The sequence below is a fragment of the Aquarana catesbeiana genome, linkage group LG04 (genome assembly GCF_042186555.1).
Source record: "Aquarana catesbeiana isolate 2022-GZ linkage group LG04, ASM4218655v1, whole genome shotgun sequence".
Lineage (NCBI taxonomy): Eukaryota > Metazoa > Chordata > Amphibia > Anura > Ranidae > Aquarana > Aquarana catesbeiana.
In genome coordinates, this window is record NC_133327.1 from 525,747,491 (window position 1) to 525,772,068 (window position 24,578).

The 24,578-nt window shown below is 42.5% G+C and overlaps 1 protein-coding gene across 1 annotated transcript in view; it reads left to right on the plus strand.

Moving 5' to 3' along the window:
* Positions 1-24,578, plus strand: part of CCDC170 (coiled-coil domain containing 170) — a 128,711-nt gene that overhangs the window by 21,644 nt on the left and 82,489 nt on the right. The window contains exons 4-6 of the mRNA XM_073627827.1: positions 10,077-10,208; positions 11,725-11,981; positions 12,077-12,221. Of these exons, the coding sequence (XP_073483928.1) occupies positions 10,077-10,208; positions 11,725-11,981; positions 12,077-12,221 (534 nt within the window). The remainder of the gene's footprint in view (positions 1-10,076; positions 10,209-11,724; positions 11,982-12,076; positions 12,222-24,578) is intronic.

The window sequence follows — 24,578 nt, forward strand, 5'->3', positions numbered from 1 at the left end:
TAATACAGCTTGTAGAAATCAACAGATTCTTAAGCCTTGTACACACGATCGGATTGTTGGCCAACAGAGCGTCAGACTTTTCTCCGAAGGGCGTGTGCCGGGAACTTGTCTTGCATACAAATGGTACACAATTGTCGGCCAACAAACACGAACGTAGTGACGTATTACGTGAAATTTCAGCTCTTGAGCGCCACCCTTTGGGCACTTTCTGCTAATGTCGTGTTTGGTGAGCATTGATTCCGAGCATGCGTGATTGTACTTTGGACTTTTGTGTGATGGACTTGTGTATACACGATACGAAAGTCCGACAACAGACCACTGTCCGCCGAAAATTTACTAGCCTGACATCCAACATTTGCTGGCTGAAAGTTGGACAACAATTGTCTGAAGGAGCGTACTAACGGTCGGATATTAGACAAACAGTCTGTCATCACACAATTCCCTGCCGAAAATCCGATTGTGTGCACGAGGCTTAACAAGCAGCACTGTTGATACATTTGGCCCTCAGTTTCTGAGCCATAGTGAAGAGGGGTTGATACAGTCCAGAAGCATATTCTAACTCTAACCAACAAGTATATTTTCATTGTTTTTTAAGTTTATCTCTACTTACTGTATATATTGCAGTTCTCAAAGGCAAGAATAAAAGTTATGTGGATGGCAAAAGAAATATATTACTCACATGTTTTACTTAAAAGGCATTGGAATTAAACATCTCAGGGATATAGTAATAATCTAGCTGACCTTTGAAAGAGCTGACCCAGTATGTGGCGAGAGAAAAACACACTTCCATGCAGAGATACTTTAAACAACCTTTAAGTCAGGGGTGTCCAAACTACGGCCCTAAGTGATAGCTGTGTTACTGTGTTCTTCAGATATGGATGGATACAAGGCATTTTTTGATTTTTCAAATTTTTTAAAGGGAGGAAAAGTTTTTTGTTTTTTTTCAGATTCATACTTACCTCGGTGGATGCAGCATCGGCCCGATGCTGCATCTGTCCCCCGGTGCCTCTGCACTGAGAACTGAGCGATCGAACACAGCTGATTGCTCGTTATCAGTCACAGCTCTCTACTCTTTCCCCTCCTCGCTCATTGGAGCGCGGAGCTGTGGAGGGGTGGGGGCGGCCAGCTCAGGCTCTCAGCGGCTCGCTGGGAGGCTGAGATAGGTGTCAGTCCTCCAGACACCTGGCGGATCCAGACTTTATTGTCGCGATGATGCAGTGCCTGGACTGACATCTATGATGTCAGCAGAGATCGGACTTCAGCCCGCTCTCTGCTGAAAACGGGTCACAGGAGTGCAAAACAAACTGCACTCCTGTGATCCATAGGAGAAGTATAGCCAAACGAGCTTATGCTGGACTTCTTCTTTAAAGTATTAAAAGGAAAGTAAAAATGTAAAATTGGGGCAACTGTAAATTCCTGGTCAGTACACATGCCGTTCCCTCTCTTTTTTATTTCCCCAAATTTTTCATTTGAGTTTTGCAAAATTCCAATACCATAACACAGTCGGAATGCAGTTTGATCATAAACATAGAAACGTGTTAATGAAACTTATTGCCCAACCTCCCCATCTTACCCGGGGAACACATGGGAAAGAGGAAACCCTCAAGTAAGGAAAAACATACAGGTAATATCGTTCAGCTTTAGGCCCCTTTTACACTGGGGCGGGGGCAGCGTCGGTGGTAAAATGGCGCTATTTTTAGCGCAGCTTTACCGTAGTTTTAGCGGCGGTATTTGGCCACTATCGGGGCGGTTTTACCCCCCTGCTAGCGGCCGAGAAAGGGTTAAAACACCACAAAGCGCTGCTGCAGCAGTGCTATGCCGGCGGTATAGCCACGCTGCCCCATTGTTTTCAATGGGCAGGAGTGGTGAAGGAGCGGTGTATACACCGCTCCTTCACCGCTCCAAAGATGCTGCTAGCAGGACTTTTTTTACCGTCCTGCCAGCGCACCGCTCCACCGCCCGTGTGCTGCTATGGGCGCTATTGCGCATGCGCGTGCGCCGGATGGCGCTTCTGTGCACAGGCATTCTTTTAAACTTCCTATTGCTGGAACGCTTGCAAGAAGGCTTTTCCTGACACATACACACGGTCACGCAAAAGTTTGCTGAAATTACGACCGTCAAGAACGCGGTGACGTACAACACTACGACGAGCCGAGAAAAAGACGTTCAATGCTTCCGAGCATGCGTCGAATCGTTTCCAAGCATGCGTAGGGATTTTGCGCGTCGGAATTGCCACAGACAATCGCATTTTCGGATAGGAACTTTTCCTGACCGAAAAATTGAGAGCATGCTCTCAATCTTTTGCTGGCTGGAATTCCGCCAGCAAAAGACCGATGGAGCATACACACGGTCGCATTTTCTGACGAAAAAATCTCATCGGTCTTTTGCGGGCCGAAATTCCAACCGTGTGTACGCGACATAAGTATGCAATAAAGATCAGCTTTAAAAAGAACTATACAATTCCATGTTATAAGGTAAGCATGGCTTTCCAAAAAATACTTATGTATCCCCCTCATTGTAAAACACTGTGTCATCCAAGCACAACCCTGCTATGTGCATGTATAAGAAATGATTAACCATATATTGGCTCGCCAAAGGGTCCTGCTAAAATATTAAACCTGTCTGCAATATATGATATAGGGATTCCTATCATCTTTTTCTATAGCTAATATATTTTTATACTCCTAGTCTTTCTAAATTGGGTTTGTCTGTTCTTTTTTAGTTTATTACCTTCTTTCTCATATTCTGTGTCTTGGCTTGTATATAAGATAAGGAATATTTAGGATATAGACATTACATTTCTAAACAGATATCTGAGTAGTATTTCATTTCTACAAGTATATCAGAAACTCTGATACCAACTTATTTAACTCTAGTAGGCAGCACTATATATGAATGCAAGGCATAATTTTCTGCTTATAGGTGGGGTGCAGCGTGGTGTGGCGGCAATAGTTCACAACAAACCAGGTGGGAAAGCTGCCCAACCAGGTACACTCACGGTTTCCAGTAATGTGCAGAAAGTGGGTATCAGCCAAACTGACAACGTCTGTTAAGAGAGCAGAATGCAGAATGCTGGCCATCTCGTGCCCAAGCCGGATGATGATCAAAGGAGTTGCTACCTTACGCTTTCCCTCCTCATCAGGAACCTTTCCCTACCCCTAGTACAGTCCCTAACGGGTGGGGTACCTGTCCCTACTCTACCAACTTACAAATGTGCGCCAAACCTGGGAGCCAAAGCCTCTGCCTGACCCAAGATGGCATCCAACTGGATTGCTTCCCTAGTGACCCAGAAAACCATAGAGGAACTCGTGACCTCCTTTCCAGCTACAAGGCTGCTGCGGATGAGCACCACCTGCAGTGGAGAAAGTAGATTGACCAGGCCTTCATGCTGGTGGGTAAAATGAGTACTCCTGTTGATCGGAGTTGAATGTAATGTTAGTGACTCAGCTCGGCACTATTACATCATTGACAATGCCACTAGACTAGTTCATATACTAACTGGACACTAATGATGAGTAATTAAAATCAATGCTTTGCTGGGTAAACAGGTGATAGATTTTTTATATTTCCCTGGTTACTTCCAATGAGTTGTGAAATAATACCTTGCCAATCAAGGTATCTTCATCTATTGGCTTAATATACAAAATAAGTATCATATACCCTTCAGGTGCTGCTGACAATTTATTAATGTTATTCAGTGTTATTGTAGATAGCGATGTGATTTGATTTCTTCATAATTTTTCAGGGTTGAAAGATAATAGATAATGTCTGTGTTTATAAGTATTAGAACAATAATATTTATTATTTGTTAGATGGCACTGAAAGGATATGGAATTTTTTTTGTTGTCCATACTTGGGTCCTATAGGTTGTTAAGGGAGAAGTATAGTCAAAGGGATTTTGGCTATACTTCTCCTATGGATCACAGGAGTGCAGTTCGTTCTGCATTCCTGTGATACGTTTTTAGCAGGCAGTGGGCTGAAGCTCGCTGTTGGCTGACGTCACAGAACCTGTCCAGGCGAACTGCGATCCTGTGATCCATAGGAGAAGTATAGCCAAAATCGCTTTGACTATACTTCTCCCTTAACAACCCTTAGGACCCAAGTATGGACAACAAAAAAATAGATACTCAGATATTAATGTTTAGAAATGTAATGTCTATATGTTAAATATTCCTTATCTTATATACAAGCCAAGACACAGAATATGAGAAAGAAGGTAATAAACTAAAAAAAGAACAGACAAACCCAATTTAGAAAGACTAGGAGTATAAAAATATATTAGCTATAGAAAAAGATGATAGGAATCCCTATATCATATATTGCAGACAGGTTTAATATTTTAGCAGGACCCTTTGGCGAGCCAATATATGGTTAATAATTTTTCATGCATGCACATAGCAGGGTTGTGCTTGGATGACACAGTGTTTTACAATGATGGGGATACATAAGTATTTTTTGGAAAGCCATGCTTACTTTATAACATGGAATTGTACGGTTCTTTTTAAATCTGATCTTTATTGCATACTTACACTGAAAGTGCCTAGACCACTGTAAGTATGCATATCTCATACCTGAGGGGCGGCTGGGAAAGCTGACAATGACTGTAGTAGTTGGCGTTACTACTGTGATAGCCAGCATTCTTATCTGCTCTTCACCTTGTCCAATCAGAGAATCAGAGAACGCCTTGTATTCACTGAAAATAAGATCGCTGAGAGTCTTAGCCAGCCTCTCCTGTCCCCTCCACAGCCCAGCACTCCAGTGAGCGCTGGAGGGGCAGAGGAGAGAACTGGAGATGGACAGTCCCCAGCTCTCTGATCACAGAATGCTAAGAACTGAGAGATCAGTGGTCTTTGATCACTCAGTGCAGAGCTGGCGGGGAACAGATGCAGCATCAGATAGATGCTGCATCCACCTAGGTGAGTATAAATGTTTGTTTTTTTTCTAAATCCTAAACTTCTCTTTTAATCTGCTGGACAGTGGCGGCCCATCCATTAGGGACGCCCGGGCGCCGCTCCCTCTCTCCACGTCACCCCCTATATGCAATGGATAGACTCATGCATAGCATAAATCTATCCACGGCCACCCCTTATTCATGCGTCCGGCCCCTTTCAAGGCACAGGGCGCATGAATTACAGCGGCCAGGGTTTTTTTAAGCACCTGATTAGAGTACACTGGCCACAAAGGGTTGTTCACTCAGCAATGGCGCAATTCATAGAACTCCTTGTATTTTATCAATACAGTATACAGTATATATATAACGCCTTGTACTCACTGAAAATAATACAAGGTGTTCTATGACAGGCTGGTGGTGCCGATTGAGCGACCACTTTTGGTCAATGTGCAGAGGGGAAACCGCTCCCACAGAATATGAGCGTAACATGGAAAATCGTGGCTATTACTGTATATTGCCAACCACTACAGTGATTATCAGCTTCCCCAGCAGGCCCTTAGGTATATACATACCTACATTGCATCTACCAAGATAGACCTATGTAAGTTTGCAACAAAGATCCTACGTTGAGTTCAGCTTTAATGATTGATATTTGATATTTTAATGAAAAAAAGCGGAAAGTTTTCCCCTGGAGTGAGGCTGTGCCTGCACTGCAAGGGTTAATTGCTTGTTTTTGTCTAGGGGAGAGATAAAGGGAGATTTACCTGATCCTCTGATCCCATTCACAGAAGACTGGTCCCTGCTGCTCCTGCACCCCCACACTTTCAAAATCTTGAGTCCTGATGTCATCAAGCTCCAGAGCAGGCTCCATAGATCTACGCTGCACAGCCCCACTGCAAAGGAAACTTTTGTTGTCTGTAGTTGGACATTCACTTTTTCATGATATGTCTAAAATAATTACTGTTCCAAAAAGTCCCACTGAAATAATACTCACCCCAAACCCCCCCCCCCCCATTTTTTTTTTTTTTTTTTTTTGAGGATGTTGAAAATTCTATTCTGTTCTTTTATACATGGGTTCAATTTAAAATAATGGCAATATGAAAAAGCAATCCTGATCGCTAATGATGTATTTTTATGTTGATGGAGGTGCCGGGCTAGTTTTAGCTTTGCTAGAGAAAGCTCTATTCACTTTTACTGCCTAGCCACTAAATGATGTCACTAATATGGTAATTGCAGTCTGACACAGAATGCCCTGCATATTGGGGTTACCTATAGGGATTAGTCTGAGGTTCAGTATGCACACAAGTTTTCAGATTCCAATAAGCCCCCTGCCCACAGACTCCCACAACCACAAGGCCTGGGTTTAGGGAAAGAGTCTTGTGTGCTCATCAACATGTGGACAAGGTGCTTTGCCACGGAGTTCCCCTTGGCAATGTATCCCCCATATTGAGGGTACGTGGCCTGGTATGGTTCAGAAATCAGGGGCCAATGCTCGTTTTCCCCCTTTCCTGGCCTGCCAGACTGCATACTTAGATAAGGGTCTGGTGTGTATTTTTTCAGGATCCTCACTCTTTTTTTGCTTGGGGTTCCACCTCAAAATCCATACCAGATACCAAGGATCTGGTATAGAATTGAGGGGAGGCCTCACACTGTTTTTTTTTTTTTTTGCATGGGGCCCCCCTTAAAATTCATACCAGACCCTAATGGCCAGGTATAGAATGGAGGAAACCCCATGACGTTTTTTTTTTGGTGGGGGAGAGTCCTCCATTAATAGCCATATCAGACCCTCATCTAGGACAAGGTTCTAATATAGAAGAAGGGAATCCCCAGCTGCTTGGTTTACAGACAAACGGAAGCGGCTGGGGGCTGTCATTTGTCCAGCAATTTAAACACACTTTCTTCTTTGTAAATGTCGGTGTTTGTGCAATAGGTTGTAGACATCACACAAATATGGCACTTCACAGGCAGGGTCGGGACATACCTCAGCATGTTTTTTAATGTAATTTAGCAATTTTACAGTTTCACAGCATTACTAAAATCACTGCTCCCTTACAAACTGAATTTTTAAAAATGTTTTTGTGTTTTATGTCCCCGAAGGAGGTGCCCAGACCCCTATGCCATTTGTTTGAAAATCCCTAGAATATTATCCTAGAACATGTCCATTACATTTTTTTAACATTTGGCTCCCATGGACTCCAGTGGGGTTCAGATTCAGCACCCGAACTTTAGTCATGTTCGAACTGAACCCAGGTACATTCGGCTTATCACCATACAACTGAAAGGAGAAAGGGATCAAAATAAAATACTTAGAGAAAAGTCTAATATTGTGTATTGTTATTTTTGTAAATTGATTTTGGCTTAGAGTTTTGATTTAGTTTTGGTCATGTTTGAAATAAACAAGACAGTTACTAAGGCTGCATTCACACCTGAGTGTATCATTTTCAGGTGTTTTTTAGGGCATTTTTCTAACGTTTTTTCAGGCGTTTTTGCAGAGTTTTCGAAGCGTTTTTGTACAGCCGTTTTGAGGTCCAAAGGTCACCAATGTAAAAATCAGCAAAACTCCCGTAATCTGTCTAAAAAGAAGCTCATGTACTTTTTTGAGCTTCAGGCATTTTGCTTCAGGCAACAGAACATTCAGATGTGAACAGGGGCCATTTAAATAAATGGGTCTTTGCTTGTTGGCCGTTTTGGAACTTTTGAGATGAGCATTTTACAAGCTGAAAACTCTCAGGTGTGAATTCAGCCTTAGAAAGGTAGCATGGTTATGGTGTTTGTTTTGGTTTTATTATCCATAAGGGCTTAAAGCACATTGGTAAACACATTCTTAGAAAGAAGGTACTAACATGGTATATGTCACAATGCATCGTTATCATCAGCAAAGACTTACAATGCAGACGTTATACAGAAGGTATTGGAAATAAATTAGCTAGCTCACATGTATTGACCTTTCTGTAAATTAAGCAGTAAAACGCTACATAAACCATTTGCATTTGGTTAATTCCCTTCATTTACTTGATAGTGGGTGGGACAGTTGTCTATTTGTTTACATTGCAATAAGTACATTAAGTACGGACAAGTGAACAAACCAGCATTTAATGTATGTTGCCTAGAGGTAGAAACTCTAGCCCTTACTTTTTAGACTAAAACAAATCGATGGAGTTGTGTGTATTTTCAACCTGCCTAACTATGCTACCTATACCAATTCTACTGTAATTTGAATATAAGCCTGATATGTACAAGATAAAAACACAAATAGATATACCACTCACCACACCCAAAAGCTTACAACATAACGGCAGTCATACACGTGTAGATTTATTTTATTTAGCCTGCCTTCTCGATGGACAGATGACCCTTGTAGAGCTATCGTATTCTGACAGCTGGTGGTGCCAGCATTCAGAATGCCGCAACAGTGCCTGCATCTGATTGGATATAGGCATTGTTTGGCTGACAATCTTCCGATATCCTGCTTTGACAAGTCAACTGCACAATCAGTGCCAGCAGGGCCATACACTGCTTCGTTTCAGACAAGCCAGCAGGAATCAGCCAAAATTTGAGCATTGTATGCCCAGCTTAAATGGAACAATAGGAATCAGACACATACAATATGGAGTTACAGTTTTATAAGTAGTTGTTAATGGCAGCAGAGGATAATTGGCCAAGTGTAGGGGTTACTGGGGCAACTGAAGCAGAGGTTCATAATGACAGTAGTATTTTGGATATTCAGGATAAAGCAGGAACAGATGTTCTGCATTGGATCCTGGAGAGACAACACAAGGACTAGAGTGGATTTTAGGGTTTAGTAAAGACAAGCTGGGGCTGAAGTACAAATGAGGACATAAGACAGACTAATGTGGAAGTCCAAAGTTTATCAGATACTCAGGGACTGGTGTGCAGGTAAGTTATTATGGAAAACAACCAGGAATACTTTGTGTTGCCAGAAGGTAGCCTCACTAAGCTGCAAGTTTTAGATGTGCCAGGTCTGCACCAGTTCCATTACAATCTGAAAATGACCATCAAATGCCTGAAAACAAATAAAGCAAAAGAAGAACACAGTATACGATTCAACACAAGGGGCACTAACTATGGAGGTGTATAAACTAATAGTTGAGCTATGAAAGAAGAAAGAATTAAAAAAAATGGAAAATAGGAAGAATTTGTCCTCTCCCAAAAAAATGTGTAAGCCTATATAATTACAACAGTTAGCTCTAGAGAACAGCAAAATGAATGTTATAGTAGATGTAATGCTTTCACTCCCTCTCCCTTCACCATTTCAAACACCCTTTAGATCAGTTGTTCACCTTTTTATTTTTCGATTTGCTATACATACCTCACTCCCTTACAGCAGTGGGTAGGTTCTGGATGCTGCAGAGGTGTGGCATGACCACCTTGTTGAGTGGTGAAATTGAGGTGTAACTCACCATACTAGTCATACTCAGTAAGCTCATAGCAGGCACCACCAGGTGCCTGAAGTAAGGCCCTTCCTCAGTATAAGCACCCCTGGTGCTGGTAATGCCCGCTTGATTAAAAAAAAGCCCTTTACTATTGGTTCATTGCCATTATAGGGAGACTTACTGGCCAAAATGGGATGAAGTAGGCATGTAGAGGTGAACTAGGCTCCTGACCCTTTGACCAAAGAAGTAAGTATATTTCAGAAGAGACAGGCATTTTTGACAATATGGGTGCTGACACTAAACACTACAAATGTAGGAGTGATAGTGATGCAATTTTAATATCAGTGTTGATAACCAATTTAAATTTGATGGGGTTACAACAGCATTCTAATTTTATATGAATGCAGAAATATCAAGTATCTGTATATAACTTTATTGCCGCCAGTAGTCAGAGCAGCATTGGGTTGCTCTATATGGAAGCCAATAGGTTCCTAGGCTGTCATATTCAAGATCAGCATTCTGATCTATCTAGGATGTTCAATTATAAAATGTAGTTATCACATATTTTCCACAGTTATACTAACTCACTGAAGAAGTATAAAACTATGTATGTACATGGTCTGTGTAGTTGAATGATTGAAATGTCCTTCATAATTATGATGTCCTGCTAAGCAGAACAAACAAATGCAATTAGTATCCCAACTATTGTCTGTTATGAGTCACTAGTTGCTGTTCATGGCTAGTCCCATAATGATAAATGAACTGTAAGATACCCTGTTTTTCCATACCAGCACGCCTACGACCCTTTTTTTGTGGACAATCCTATTACACGAGACCAGATGAATCACTACCGCATAATTGCTGAAAATTCTCACAGCGAACTGGCTGCAATGTCTGTAAAATATGAAACTGCACAGTCAGAGGTAAGTATAAATGTATAAATGTATGCATGTCTACATACATGTAAATCATATGTTTAAATTACCCAGGGCTTGACCATGTACACATGCCCATCATATGCAATTGTACAGCCCCTCTAACCACGATGTTAATTATAGGTGATCATGTAAAGTTATCTTGGTAAATAAATAAACTAGAAGTTAGAAATACTGGTTCCGCATTAATGAGCACTGTCCAGTAAAGCATATCTTAAGGCAAACCTTTTTTTTTTTTTTTTTTTTTTTTTTTTTAGTTTTGCATAGAGTGAGAAGGGATTAGAACACCTCTCAGGTTTTTAATCATCTCTACTGCTTTCAGGGAGGGTCTCCCTCTTTATATGCCCTGTTTACTATTATCACCAAGAGCGAAAGTGAAGCAAAATCCCAAATTTTGGGCCATCAACATAACAGAAATAGAGAAATAGAGGGGGAATCTTCCAATGGGGACAGTCCGGATTTCTTCACTTTGGAGGTATTTCCTCTGACTTCCTATTTTCTATGGGACAGGAAGTGAATGGAAATAGGACACAGATGGCAAAAAAATTTACATGGGGTTATAAGCCTCCCTTACTCTATCCTAAATGAAAAAAGAAAAGTTTTGCCTTTAGTTCCACTTTAACTGATTAAATAGTGTTTACTAAGCCCTTTTTGCCATGCAGCAATGAAGGAGAATAAGGGGAAATGTCAAACTGTGCATTTACACCTTAAAGTGGGTTTACAAAAAAAACAAATCCGAATGGAATTCTTTTATTCTGAAAGGTTTAAAAGTTGTAGTTCAGCTGCGGTGCGACTTGGTGTGTACTTGATACCTTTTTTAATGCTTGTTTTTCGACTGTGACTCATCTCTGCTGTCAGCAGCGGGGATGGGTCATTGGTTTTTAAGGAGCCAGCACCCGCTAGCATCCTAAGAACAATGAATCATCCCTGCTGCCAGCAGAATGTAAACAAAAGAGGACATGTGGCCTGGTATCCCTTGCTGACAGCAGAATGTAAACAAAAGAGGACATGTGGCCTGGTATCTCCTGCTGACAGCAGAATGTAAACAAAAGAGGACATGTGGCCTGGTATCTCCTGCTGACAGCAGAATGTAAACAAAAGAGGACATATGGCCTGGTATCCCCTGCTGACTGCAGGGATGACTCAACGTTGTTAGGACGCCAGTAGGTTCCTGCTTCTAACAGCTAGCACAAATCACACACAAAAAATGCATTTAGATGCAATTGTGATGCGCTGCCACTGAAGTCTATGGACCACAAGATCGCACTGCATCACACAAAAGTAGCACAGGATCTTCCCCAAACTCACATCGCAGCTGCGCTGCATTGATGTGAACACGCAGCATTGGAAACAATGTTATTTCCATTGTCGTGCGATTCAGTACAACCCAAGTCACATCTGAAATCTCATCAGTGTGAACTGGCCTAACTCAATATTATTTACTACGTCCTTGTTCAGGGATACCCCCAAATACTGTTTATTGCATTATTCAATTATTTTTTAGCTGCTAGATCTTCGGACTAAGCTTTCCTCAAAAGAGATGGCTTTACAAGAGCTTAAGGCTGAAGTGGAAAATTACAGAGAAAACAATGCAAGACAGTCTGCAATGATCACATCTCTAAGAGCGAGAGTTCATGAGACAGAAGAAGAAACGGGTCTACTGGCTACATCCAAGTCTAGGGCAGAATTAACCATTCAAGCGGTTCTCCATGAAAACCTAGAACTGAAAGACAGAATCCAAGAAATGGAATCAAGGCTAAAGTAAGCTAAATGTTGTAGTTAATTTTGGTATATTATTATAACTCTAATTGTTTTCTTTTTTTTAAATAATGAATTGTGTTTTCGCTATAATCTAGAACTTTTGTGGCTCAGTGGGAGGACAGTAAGTCTCAGGCTTCAAGATATAGCAGGAATTATGGACATTTCCTGGCACAACTGTCTGCTTGCTTGAATGTAGACATAAAAGGCCAGAAGGATCCAGAGGAAGTGGTCATTTCCAAGGTAAATATGGATACATCATATGCTGTTATCAATTGTCACAAAGCTTAGTATAAAATTACTTTAATGGTACCAAAAGACGCATTGAAGACACAGAGGTTATTCTACTAAAGGCAAAAAGGCTGTACACTTTGCAAGGGAATGTTCCCTTAGTTTAGTGAATGTAGTGAAAATTCACTTTGCAAACTATACCCAATAACAGGCAGGGGAAAAAAAAAAGTTTTGCTTGCACATGATTAAATAAGAGAAAGGGAATTCACTTGCAAGGTGAAAAGCCAAGGACACAACACCTCAACCCCTGGTTCTAGAAATATAGCACAAAATATATGAAACATACCATAATCCTAATACCAGTATTGACCACAAAAATAACCTAACTTGCCGAGAGTTACTAGTTTTACAAACCTTGTATTTTGGGTTATGCTAACACTTTTTTGGCTTTTTGTTAGGTGTGTATGTTTGCACTATATGGGTGTCAGGGCTGGGTTCAGCCCTTCCTTCTTAAAGCTGGCCACTCAGCTGTCGGCTAATTGCCAGCTCCTATCTCTCCACAGTGACTCACCTGTTGATGATATCCTGCTTGTCAGTCCTGCCTACTTAAGCTGTCCAGTCCAGATGACCTCTGCCTTCACCTTGGTCACATCTCTAGAGATGCTCTCCTGTGTTCCTGTTAAAGACTTGCTTGGCTGACATTCCTTCTGGCTCCAGATCCTGCTTGCTGTTCTAATACGCTCATCTCTGGCTCCCTGACGTTTTGGCTTGTCTGACTATCCGTTCCAGGTCCGGAACTCTGGCTATGTTTTGACTACATTTACTCTGTTTACTTTTTATTATTATTAAACAAGTGTGATTTAACTGTACTTCTGTCTTAGTCTGATTCATTGATTTCATGGTTGGCGAAGGCCATGAATTCAGAAGATGCAGTCAATCCACTTGTTGGTAATATTTTTTCCAGATTGGATGAGCAGGATCACCGCATGGATCAGTTTGCTATGCGTTACAAATGCTCCTGAGTCGCACGGCTCACCTGGAATCTCCCACTGTGGCTGCTCCGGTACAACCTGTGTTGCAGGCTGTCCCTGCTGCTGCTCCAGTCTCTGTGCAGGCACCCGTCTCGAGTATTACCTCTATAAGAGGTATTTATGGTTCTGCTCTGCTTCCCCATCGATTTGGGGGGTGGCGATCCAGTCTAATGCAGAGGGTTTCTCAACTAGGTTGAGATATACTTTGAGAAGCTGCCCCAGGCGTTTCCCATGGACAGAAGCAAAGTAGGTTTTGTGATATCTTTGCTTTCTGAGAGAGCCTTGGCCTGGGCAAACCCTCTATGGGAGAAGCAAAAAAACTGTTGTCTTGGGTTACCCTGAGCTTGTGGCTTCTTTTAAAAGGGTATTTGATGTTCCCGCACGCTCCGCTTCTGCTGCCAAGTGCCTCATGTCCATCAAACAGTACGAGAACTGTTGCCGATTACGCAATTGAATTCCGCACTCTGGCAGCAGAGGTTTCTTGGAACAATGGGGCCCTCATGGCTGCTTTTTCTCATGCTCTCTTGGATACCATCAAGGATGACATAGCAGCCCGAAATATACCCACTGAGCTGGAGAAGTTGATCATGTTTGCCATCCTCATTGACTCCAGACTCAGAGAAAGACTCCCTTTTAAGGAGTGCTTGCGGAAGCCTCTTGTACATTTGTCTCCGAACTTTGCAGTCCCACCCTTGCCTCCCTCACCTCCCATGCCTCCTGGTTCTGAGTCGGTCTGTGAAGATGAACCCATGCACTTGGGCTTCACTCGTCTCTCTGCGGATGAGAGAACCCTTAGGAGGAGAGAGAGAGAGAGATTGTGCCTTTATTGTGGCCAGGCAGGCCACTTTTTGAAGTCTTGTCCTAACCGTCCAGGGAACGCCCGAACCTTGAGGTCCTGTCACGGACAGACCTTAGGTGCTGTTGTTTCGTCCCCAGTTATCCAGAAGGATAAGCCCCTGGTTTTGTTTACCCTTCTTGGGCTGAATCATCCGTCGAGATACAGGCTCTAATCGACTCTGGGGCTGCAGGCCTGTTCATTGATGCTGCCTTTGTATCGAAGCACTCGAATCCGCTGCAGCTGCATGACACTCCACTTGCCATTGAGGCTCTTGACGGCAGACCTCTACAGCTTGCCCATGTGACTCATGAGACTGTTCCATTGGCCATGGCTGTAGGGGCTCTTCACCATGAGATAATCCAAGTTATTCCCTCACCTAAGTTTCCACTGGTTATTGGCTATCCTACTCTTTGACAAAGGTCAAGCCGGTAGTTTGCCTCCGCATTGCATGATGCGCAATTGACCTTCAACCTGGTGCCATATCCCCTCGTGACCAGATTTACCCTTTGTCAATCTTGGAGAATAAGGCCATGGAGGAGTATGTTGCAGACGCACTTTCTCGAGGTTTCATCCGCAAATCCTCGTCTCCTGCTGGTGCTGGTTTCTTCTTTGTGAAGAAGAAGGTGGTGAACTAAGACCTTGTATTGATTATAGTGGTCTCAATCGTTTCACGATTAAGAATGCCTATCCGATTCCATTGATTACGGAGTTATTTGACCGCCTCAAGGGAGCGGCGAAGCTTGATTTGAGAGGAGCATACAATCTCGTGAAGATTAAGGAGGGCGACAAGTGGAAAACTGCGTTTAATACAACAACAGGACATTATGAGTACCTCGTAATGCCTTTTGGCCCTTGTAATGCCCCAGCAGTTTTCCAGGAATTTATTAACGATGTCCTTCGAGATTTGTTGCAGTTATGTGTAGTGGTTAATCTCGACGATATCCTCATATTTTCCAAGTCCCTGGAGAGACACCACACAGATGTCTGTCGTGTGCTTCAGAATCTAAGAGAGAACAATCTCTATTGTAAATTGGAGAAGTGTGAATTCCATCGTGAACAGGTTAAATTCCTGGGTTATGTCATTTCCACTGTTGGTTTTTCGATGGACCCAGAGAAACTTTCAGCAGTCCTACAGTGGCCCTGACCCGTGGGTTTACGTCCTCTGCAGTGCTTTTTTGGCTTTGCCAACTTTTTTCAGAAGTTTATTTGTAACTTCTCATCTCTGGTCAAGCCCCTGACTGATATGACCAGAAAGGATGGTAACCCACAGAGTTGGTCTCCGGAGTACATTAAGGCCTTTGAGAGTCTCAAGGCTGCCTTTAGATGATGGAGTTGGTTCCGGTTCCTGTGATTCCTCCTGATCGTATTCTGGCTACGGTTCGCACCAGTCTCAATTCTCCTTTGGGTGACAAAATTCTTGCTGCTCAGGTCAATGCTCCTCCTGAGAAACCTTGTGACCGCTGCTTTGTCCCAGAGAGTCTCCGTACTGCCGTGCACCAGACTTACCATTCTCCCAAGGCTGCTGGCCACCCTGGGAAGAATCAACTCTTTTGGGCCATTTCCCAACAATTCTGGTGGCCTAGTCTACGTGCTGATGTAACCACCTTCGTAGCTGCCTGTTCCGTGTGTGCTCAGAGTAAGACTCCACGGCACCTTCCAGTGGGCATCCTACAACCCATTCCCAATGGAGAGAGGCCCTGGACCCACCTGTCTTTGGATTTCATTGTGGAGTTACCCAACTCCCAAGGCAACACAGTTATCCTTATGGTGGTTGACCGGTTCTCAAAAATGTCCCATTGTATTCCACTTAAGAAGTTGCCCACTTCTAAGGAGCTGGCTTCCATTTTTGCTCAGGAGATCTTTTGCTTACATGGGCTACCCAAGGGGATTGTCTCGGACCGGGGTAGTCAGTTTGTATCCCGGTTCTGGCGAGCCTTTTGTGCACAGTTGGGAATTCAGCTGGCTTTCTCCTCTGCGTAACACCCGCAGAAATGCTCCTCATCAATTACATCTCTGCCCCCATTTCTCAGTTTAAATACCTGCCCAAAAAACTCCTCAGTTCCATACTAAGAAACTCAGTGCCCTTGTGTGAGGGATGCAGCCATCTCTCTTGCACAGCTCAATGTCAGATCATTTGATAGCATCATGACTAACATAACCAAAACCTTCAGCTTTGCACCAATCCTTTAACCAAACATTGAAATCTGCTATATGAAGTACTTTCCCTTGTTGTCTATTATGCACAGGTAAGACCTCTGAAATTGTAGCAGTACACCCTAACTGTTGAAGATCCTGGCCCAAATTCTGAAAATCATTCTATACAGAACACACATAATTCTGGAACAAATCACTTTTGCCAAGGTGCACAACATCAACATAGCACTCTTCACTAGGGTGCCTTTGGCCAATCATGACTCAGGGGGACTAAGTCCACGCCCCACACTATATGAGGCTGCTTACACAGCGGCCGCGTGTATTGTTGTTGGCGTGGACAGAGAGATAGCTTGAGCGAGATTAGGCAGGCAGGTTATTTAGTTAGTTGCAGTGTAATATATATATATATATATATATATATATACATACACTCTGCATTTAGTAGACTATATATTCAGTGTATACTCTATATTTAGTCAGTGCAGGCAGTGTACTTGATATATATATATATATATATATATATATATATATATATATATATATATATATATATATATATATATATATACAGCCTTCCAGGCTATATACAGGCTTCCAGATTCCGATAAGTCCCCCGCCCGCAGACCCCCACAACCACTGGGCAATGGTTGTGGGGATGAGGCCCTTGTCCCCATCATCATGGGGACAAGGTGCTTTGGGGGGCTACCCCAAAGCACCCTCTCCATGTTGAGGGCATGTAGCCTGGTACGGTTCAGGGAGGGGGCGCTCTCTCGTCCCCCCCTCTTTTCCTGCGGCCTGCCAGGTTGGGTGCTCAGATAAGGGTCTGGTATTGATTTTTGGGGGGATCCCCACGCCTTTTTTTTTACATTTTGGCGCGGGGTTCCCCTTGAAATTTTGAGGGGGAATCCTTCACCATTTAAAAAAAAGAAAATGTGCGCAGGGTTCCCCTTAATATCCATACCAGACTTGAAGGGCCTGGTATGGAATTTGGGGGGATCCCCACGCAATTCTTTTTTTAAATTTTGGTTCTGGGTTCCCCTTAATATTCATACCAGACCCAAAGGGGGCCTGGTAATAGACTGGGAGGGATCCCATGCCGTTTTTTTCAATTACTTTTATCTGTATTGCCGGGACCCGACAATTCATTATAGCGGCGAGTAGTTTTAAATGACTTTTTTTCCTTTAGAAATGTAATTTTGTGCAGGGACTGTTCTAAACACGGGAAAATGTGCCACTTTACAGGCATACTATAGACTTCCCCCAGGTATGAAATTTAAAGGAATATTTCACTTTTATTGTTTCACTTTAAGCATTATTAAAATCACTGCTCCCGAAAAAACGTCCGTTTTTAAGAACTTTTTTTTATATTGATACATGTCCCCTGGGGCAGGACCCAGGTCCCCAAACACTTTTTATGACAATACCATGCATATTATCCTTTAAAATTAGCACTTTTTATTTCTCCCATAGACTTTTAAAGGGTGTTCCGTGGCTTTCGAATTTGCCGCGAACACCCCAAAATGTTCGCTATTTGGCGAACAGGCGAACACCTGATGTTCGAGTCGAACGTAACATCAGGCTCATCCCTAATGGTCACAACCATAAACGCTTCATTTGGAGAGGAGCCAACAAGGCCTATAAGGAAAGGTATGGAGGTGGATCGCTGATGTTTTGGGGATGTGTGAGCTACAACGGCACAGGAAATTTGGTCAAAATTGATGGCAAGATGAATGCAGTATGTTATCAAAAAATACTGGAGGAACATTTGCATTCATCAGCCAGGAAGCTGTGCATGGGATGAACTTGAACGTTCCAACGTGACAATGGTCCAAAACACAAGGCCAAGTCGACCTGTCATTGGCTACAGCAAAAAAAAAGTGAAGGTTCTGGAGTGGCCATCTCAGTCTCCTGACCTCAATATCATTGAACCACTCTGGGGAGATCTCAAACGTGCAGTTCATGCAAGACAGCCCAAAAATTTACAGGAACTGGAGGCTTTTTGCCAAGAGAAATGGGCAGCTTTACCATCTGAGAAGATAAAGAGCCCCATCCACAAATACCAGAAAAGACTGCAAGCTGTCATTGATGTTAAACGGGCAATACACCGTATTGTACCGTGGTGTACATTATATAATACACTTTAGGCGGTGTATTCATTCATATATACAGTCTAGTATATATATATATATATATATATATATATATACACTCTGCATTCAATGTAGCCTATATATACAGTGCTTTCGGTTGTGTACAGTTTCTAATACACTTCAGGCAGTGTACACAGTATATTATACAGTGTGTACTGTTTCTAATACACTTCAGGTGGTGTACACAGTATATAATAGATTGCAGCCGGTGTACAGTTTCTTATACACTTCAGGCAGTGTACACAGTATATAATACAGTGCAGCTGGTGTACAGTTTCTAATACACTTCAGGTGTTGTACACAGTATATAATACAGTGTGTACAGTTTTTAATACTTTTCAGGCGGTGTACACAGTATATAATACAGTGCAGCCGATGTACAGTTTCTAATACACTTCAGGCGATATTAGGGATGCCACCTCATCCCTTTAAACCCGAACACATATGAATTACAAAGGTTCTGAGGCTAAATTAATGCAGATAAGGCACTAAGTGAGTTTAATTACTACCTTAATCAGCCACAGAACTTGTGTAATTAACCGCTTGTCGACCAGCCGCCGCAGTTATACTGTGGCAACATGGCTCAGCTGCGCGAATCGCTGTCATGGTACGTCGGTACCATAGACGGTCACTAGTGGGCGCGTGCACACCGCCGGAGGCGCGCGCGCACCCCCTGCTTGCCCACGAAGCCGATGCGAGTGCCCGGCGGTCGCAATCACCGCCGGTCTCCCACGATCGCTAGAGGCACACGGAGAACGGGGATCTGTGTGTGTAAATACACAGTTTCTGGTTCTCTAAGGGGAGAACAGACAGATCGTCTGTTCATACAGAGTATGAACAGCGATCTGTCATGTCCCCTGTACAGTCCCATCCCTCCTTCAGTTAGAACACACACTAGGACACACTTAACCCTTTCACTGCCCCCTAGTGGTTAACCCCTTCACTGCCAGTGACATTTTTACAGTAATCAATGCAATTTTATAACACTGATCGCTGTAAAAATGCCAATGGTCCCAAAAATGTGTCAAAATTGTCCGACGTGTCCGCCATAATGTCGCAGTCCCAATAAAAATCGCAGATCGCCGCCATTACAAGTAAAAAAAAAATAATAAAAAAGCCAAAAACTATCCCCTATTTTGTAGATGCTATAACTTTTGCGCAAACCAATGAATATACACTTATTGCGATTTTTTTTACCAAAAATATGTAGAAGAATACATATCGGCCTAAACTGAGGAAAAAATACATTTTTTTATATATTTTTGGGGGATATTTATTACAGCAAAAAGTAAAAAATATTGCTTTTTTTTCAAAATTGTTGTTCTTTTTTTGTTTATAGCGCAAACAATTAAAACAGAGAGGTGATCAAATACCACCAAAAGAAAGCTCTATTTGTGGGGAAAAAAGGACGTCAATTTTGTTTGGGAGCCACGTCGCAGGACCGCCCAATTGTCAGTTAAAGCGATGCAGCGCTGAATCGCAAAAAGTGCTCTGGTCTTTGGCCAGCCAAATGGTCCAGGGCTGAAGTGGTTAATATGTTTTCGTTTTTAAATGGATAAGGTGGCAACCCTAGGAGGTGTAGACAGTATATAATACAGTGCAGCCGGTGTACAGTTTCTAATACACTTCAAGCGGTGTACACAGTATATAATACAGTGCAGCCGGTGTACAGTTTCTAATACAGTGCAGGCAGTGTACACAGTATATAATACAGTGTAGTGTGCTGTGAAAAGAAAAAAATCCCCATCATGTCTGGAAGGCCACCAAGACGCTCACAGGCCACTAAAAGAGGGCAAGCAGCATCTGTGTCTACAGTCAAGAGTGGTGGTCATGGACATGGTGCATCCTCTGCACATGGCCGTGGGGCACGCTTGTCCTTTTTTTCTGCTGCTGGCCGTGTTATTGAGCCACAACATGAAGAAGAGTTGGTGGAGTGGATAACGAAGCCGTCCTCATCCTCCTCATCCTCTGTCACCCAGGCTCATAGTAGTTTGCCTTCCAACGCAGCTGCCAAAGCAGCCTATTCCACCGGCTACTTGACCACAGTTACTCCTTCTATAGCCCCACCATAATGCACGGAGGAGTTCCCAGAATTATTCGACCACAGTGTCGGTTACATACTGCTAGAGAATGGACAGCAATTTGAAGGCTCCGATGTGGGTTCCCAGGTTGAGGAAGGGAGTAACGTGAGCCTAGAGAGAGGGGGTGCCCAAGAAGGACAAGAAACTGGCAGTCATGTTCCCCCATGCAGCATACTGCCAAGTTTGCTCCAGTAACGAGTAGGGAGGGGATGATGAGGTCACTGGCTGTACTTGGGTGCCTGAAAGAAGAGAGGAGGAGGCACAACTCAAATGAGGCAGGATGTCCTCTAGGGGGCAGCTTAAGGGCAGCCACCCAATTGCATCACACCGCGGAGCTCTGTGGGTGCAGGGCACTGCTGACTCTCCGCTGACTTTTTAAAGTTCCTTGGTGTGGGCTTCTTTCGACATGTGTGCAGCAGATCGCACCATTGCTGGTTGCAACCTATGTCTAAAGCGGATCAAGCATGGCCAGAACAGCAGCCGCTTGGGCACCACATGCTTGACCAGATATATGACGACATGCCATGCAGTCCGTTGGCAACAGCACTTGATAGACCCACATCATAGAAAAAGGCGGACTTCTCCTTGCTCCTCATCTGGGATCTCCAACCCTACTTTACCTCCAGTCCTCTCAAAAACCCGCACTGAGAGGAATAAAGGTATAGCAATAGGTGTGGGGGTCTGTGGGCGAGAATCTGGAATCTGGAAGCTCCCTTTAACAAAGGGGCCCCCAAATCCCAGTCCCCCCTATGTAAATGGGTATGGGGTACATGGTATGGATTTTGGGGGGACCCCCACGCCATTTTTCTTTCTAAATTTTGGCATGGAGCTCCCCTTAATATCCATACCAGACTCAAAGGGCCTCGTAATGGACTGGAGGGGGAACCCATGCTGTTTTTTTCAATGATTTTTCATGTATATTGCTGGGGTCCGGCAATACATTACAGCCACGAGCAATTTTAAATGACATTTGTTTCCCTTAGAAATGTAATTTTGCTGCCGTACTGTTAAACATGGGAAAAAATGTGCTACTTTACAGACAGAATAAGGGGACCCCCCAGGCACGATATTTAAAGTAATATTTCATTCTTATAGTTTTACTTTAAACATTCTTAAAATCACTGCTCCTTAAAAAACGCCCGTTTTTAAAAACTTTTTTTTGCATTGATACATGTCCCCTAGGCCGGTACCTGGGTCCCCAAACACTTTTTATGGCAATAACTTGCATATAAGCCTTTAAAATTAGCACTTTTGATTTTTCACTTTCGTGTCCCATAGACTTTAGCGGAGTTTGCATGTTCGAACAAATTTTTTGTCTGTTCGCATGTTCTGGTGCGAACCGAACCAAGGGGTGTACGGCTCATCCCTACTCTTCACTAGCTTTTTTGACAATTTTTAAAATGCGCCTTTTATCTTTCCTAACAGTAGCACTAAGCAAATACCTAACTTCCTTTGACACTTCCACATGATTTCCTAAAGAAACACTTCTTACAAATGAATCAGCAACAAGAAGATGACTTCTCCCTTTAGGAGCCTTATTCACAAGACTTGCCTGGTTTGCAACCTCAGATAAAACAGTTAATTTTGGCACTGCAATTTTTTTTCTCAGGGTCCTCCTTCCTATGCAGAGAAGGGTTACCAATCTCACAAACAGCTTTGTCTGCAACCTTTGTATCTGCTTCCAGCTCAGAAAGAGCACTGCCGGGGTTACGCCCCCCCCCTTTTTTTAATAAACTATGGTGCTCTCTGAATTCTCTTTTTTATCAAATAAGATGTTTGTATGTGGCCACTTGCACCAAATTGCATCTTGACATCTTATTAGTATTCTATTTTTCTGAGTTTTGTTTTATTTTGTGCAATTTATATATAATTGAAAAGATATAATAATATAATAGTTCATGTCGGTTTAACTGAAAAATAAGAACGGTAGTTTGCTGCCCCACTGGGGAATCCTGCTATGTTGGGAAGTTTTCCAAGCTGGTCTTATAGTCAGCTCATTGGGTTTGATTTACGAAAGGTAAATGGACTTTTCATTTGCAAGGCAATTTTCCTCAGAGAATAGTGAATAAGATGAAGTTCTGCTGACTTCCCTCATCCAATCACGTGCAGGCAAGAATGCTATTTTTTATTTTTCTTGCATGCGACTGGGTATTTTTGGCAAAGTGAAGTTTTAACCTCATTCACTAAATAGTGGGGTAAATTCCCTTTCAAAGTGAAACTTCCCTTGCAATGTAAACAGCCTATTTGCCTTTAGTAAATGAACCCCATTTGTTAAAAAAAATGCAGTACAAAGTATATTAGGCTACGTTCACACCTGCCTGCATGGCAAAATGCAATGTTTTTTCATGTAGGCCCTTGCAGTGTCGACTTTGGCAGGAAGTAGTGTGATGCGTGTTTCCGTGCATTGCAAGCAGACATCAGCTGTTTGGCAAAGCTATCGAGACATGTTTATTCATATGAAGTGAAAGTTTAAATCCTTAATCCTGTAACAGGTGGGATACCAGTGTGTGGCCAGCATTATGGAGAGAGTACTGATGAGCAAACAAAATTCACTCCATAAATGATTCACACAATTTTCCCTCTTCATTATTTAGACAGGAGGTGCTCGACTGAATACATACAGGCGTAGTTATATTTTTTGCCAATTTCTATTTTGTTTTGGGTGTTTTGCTGGAGACCTTTTACATCTAAGCAACTGATGGTGAAGGAAAAACTATGTTTTTTTGTAGCAACAGGAAATGACATGCAATGGACTGGTTGGAGAATACAGAACTTTTTTTTCTTTGTTTAGGGAGTTACCTCTCTCCTAGTTTTTATTTCCATGCTACAGAAAGAGTATGTTCAAGGTGTTGTGACAACAGTGGTCATGTCTACTTCTAGCCATTATCTGGCCTCAGCTTACCATTCAGGCTATACTTCTGCCTTAAGGCCGTTTACATTCTTTCATTTTATTGCAGTCATTATGCATTAACCCCTTGCTATTTTGTTTCTTTTATATTGTATATTAATCCTTTACTATCCACTTCACTATAGAGTGACACTTTTCTTATATCTTCACATAAATTCACATTAGGTGTTTACTTTGCAGTTTACATAGCTCCCTATTGACTCTGATATGGAGACACTACCCCTCTTTTGGATCCAAATCCCCCTCTCCTTCAGTTCTCTCTCTTATTGGTTTGATGATTTGGTCTGACCTTTCATCTAATCTATAAATTGTTGTATTTCTTATTTTGAACAGCCAGTAAAAAGGAAAAGCAGTGGTGAAAATAGGACTTGCCTATTGAGGCAATCATTTTTTTTTTCATTTGGACAGAACTGAAGTCCATACAATCTGTTAAAACAGTTATAGCAATTAGAATTATTATTCAGAAAAATGGCTTAAGAGAAACATTGCAGGATTGGAAGAATTGGCAGGGTTGATGGCATTGCCGTTGAACATAGCAATGAATGCAAACTGGCGGAGAGGTGTTTGCGACAGAAAAATTTGTTTTGTTTAGGTTTCATTCGTTAAAGCAGTAGTAAACTGCAGTTAAAAAAAAACCAAAAAAATTCCCCTGCAAGGCAATGTCATGATGTGCTAGTATGCCTCGCATACTAACATATTTTGAGAGACTTACCTTAAAATGAAGCCCCCTAGCGGTGCGCTGTCACCTCTGACAGGGCTTCCATCTGCATCCAGTCTTCCTTCCACGTTTGCCGCCTCCGACTAGTGGCCGGGGGCACGATGACCTCACTCCCACGCATGCGTTCGGGAGCTGCCGTTTACGGCACAGGCTCTGAAGGTCTGATGAGCCAGTGATGTCACCAGCTGAATGCAGTGTGAATATCTCATAAATAGCGAAAGTTTAGGAGATATTCACAGTACCTACAGGTAAGTCTTATTATAGGTTTACTTGGAGGTACAAATGGTAAAACTGAGTTTACTACCACTTTAAGTAAATTATTTCATTTTATCATAATTGTAATGTTGGAATGACTCATTTCCAGAACTTGTTCATTATTGCAGGAGAGTATATACAGGCATACCCCACTTTTAAGTACACAATGGGGTCTATTTACTAAAGCTGGAGAGTGCAAAATCAGGCTTACTTCTGCATAGAAACCAATCAGCT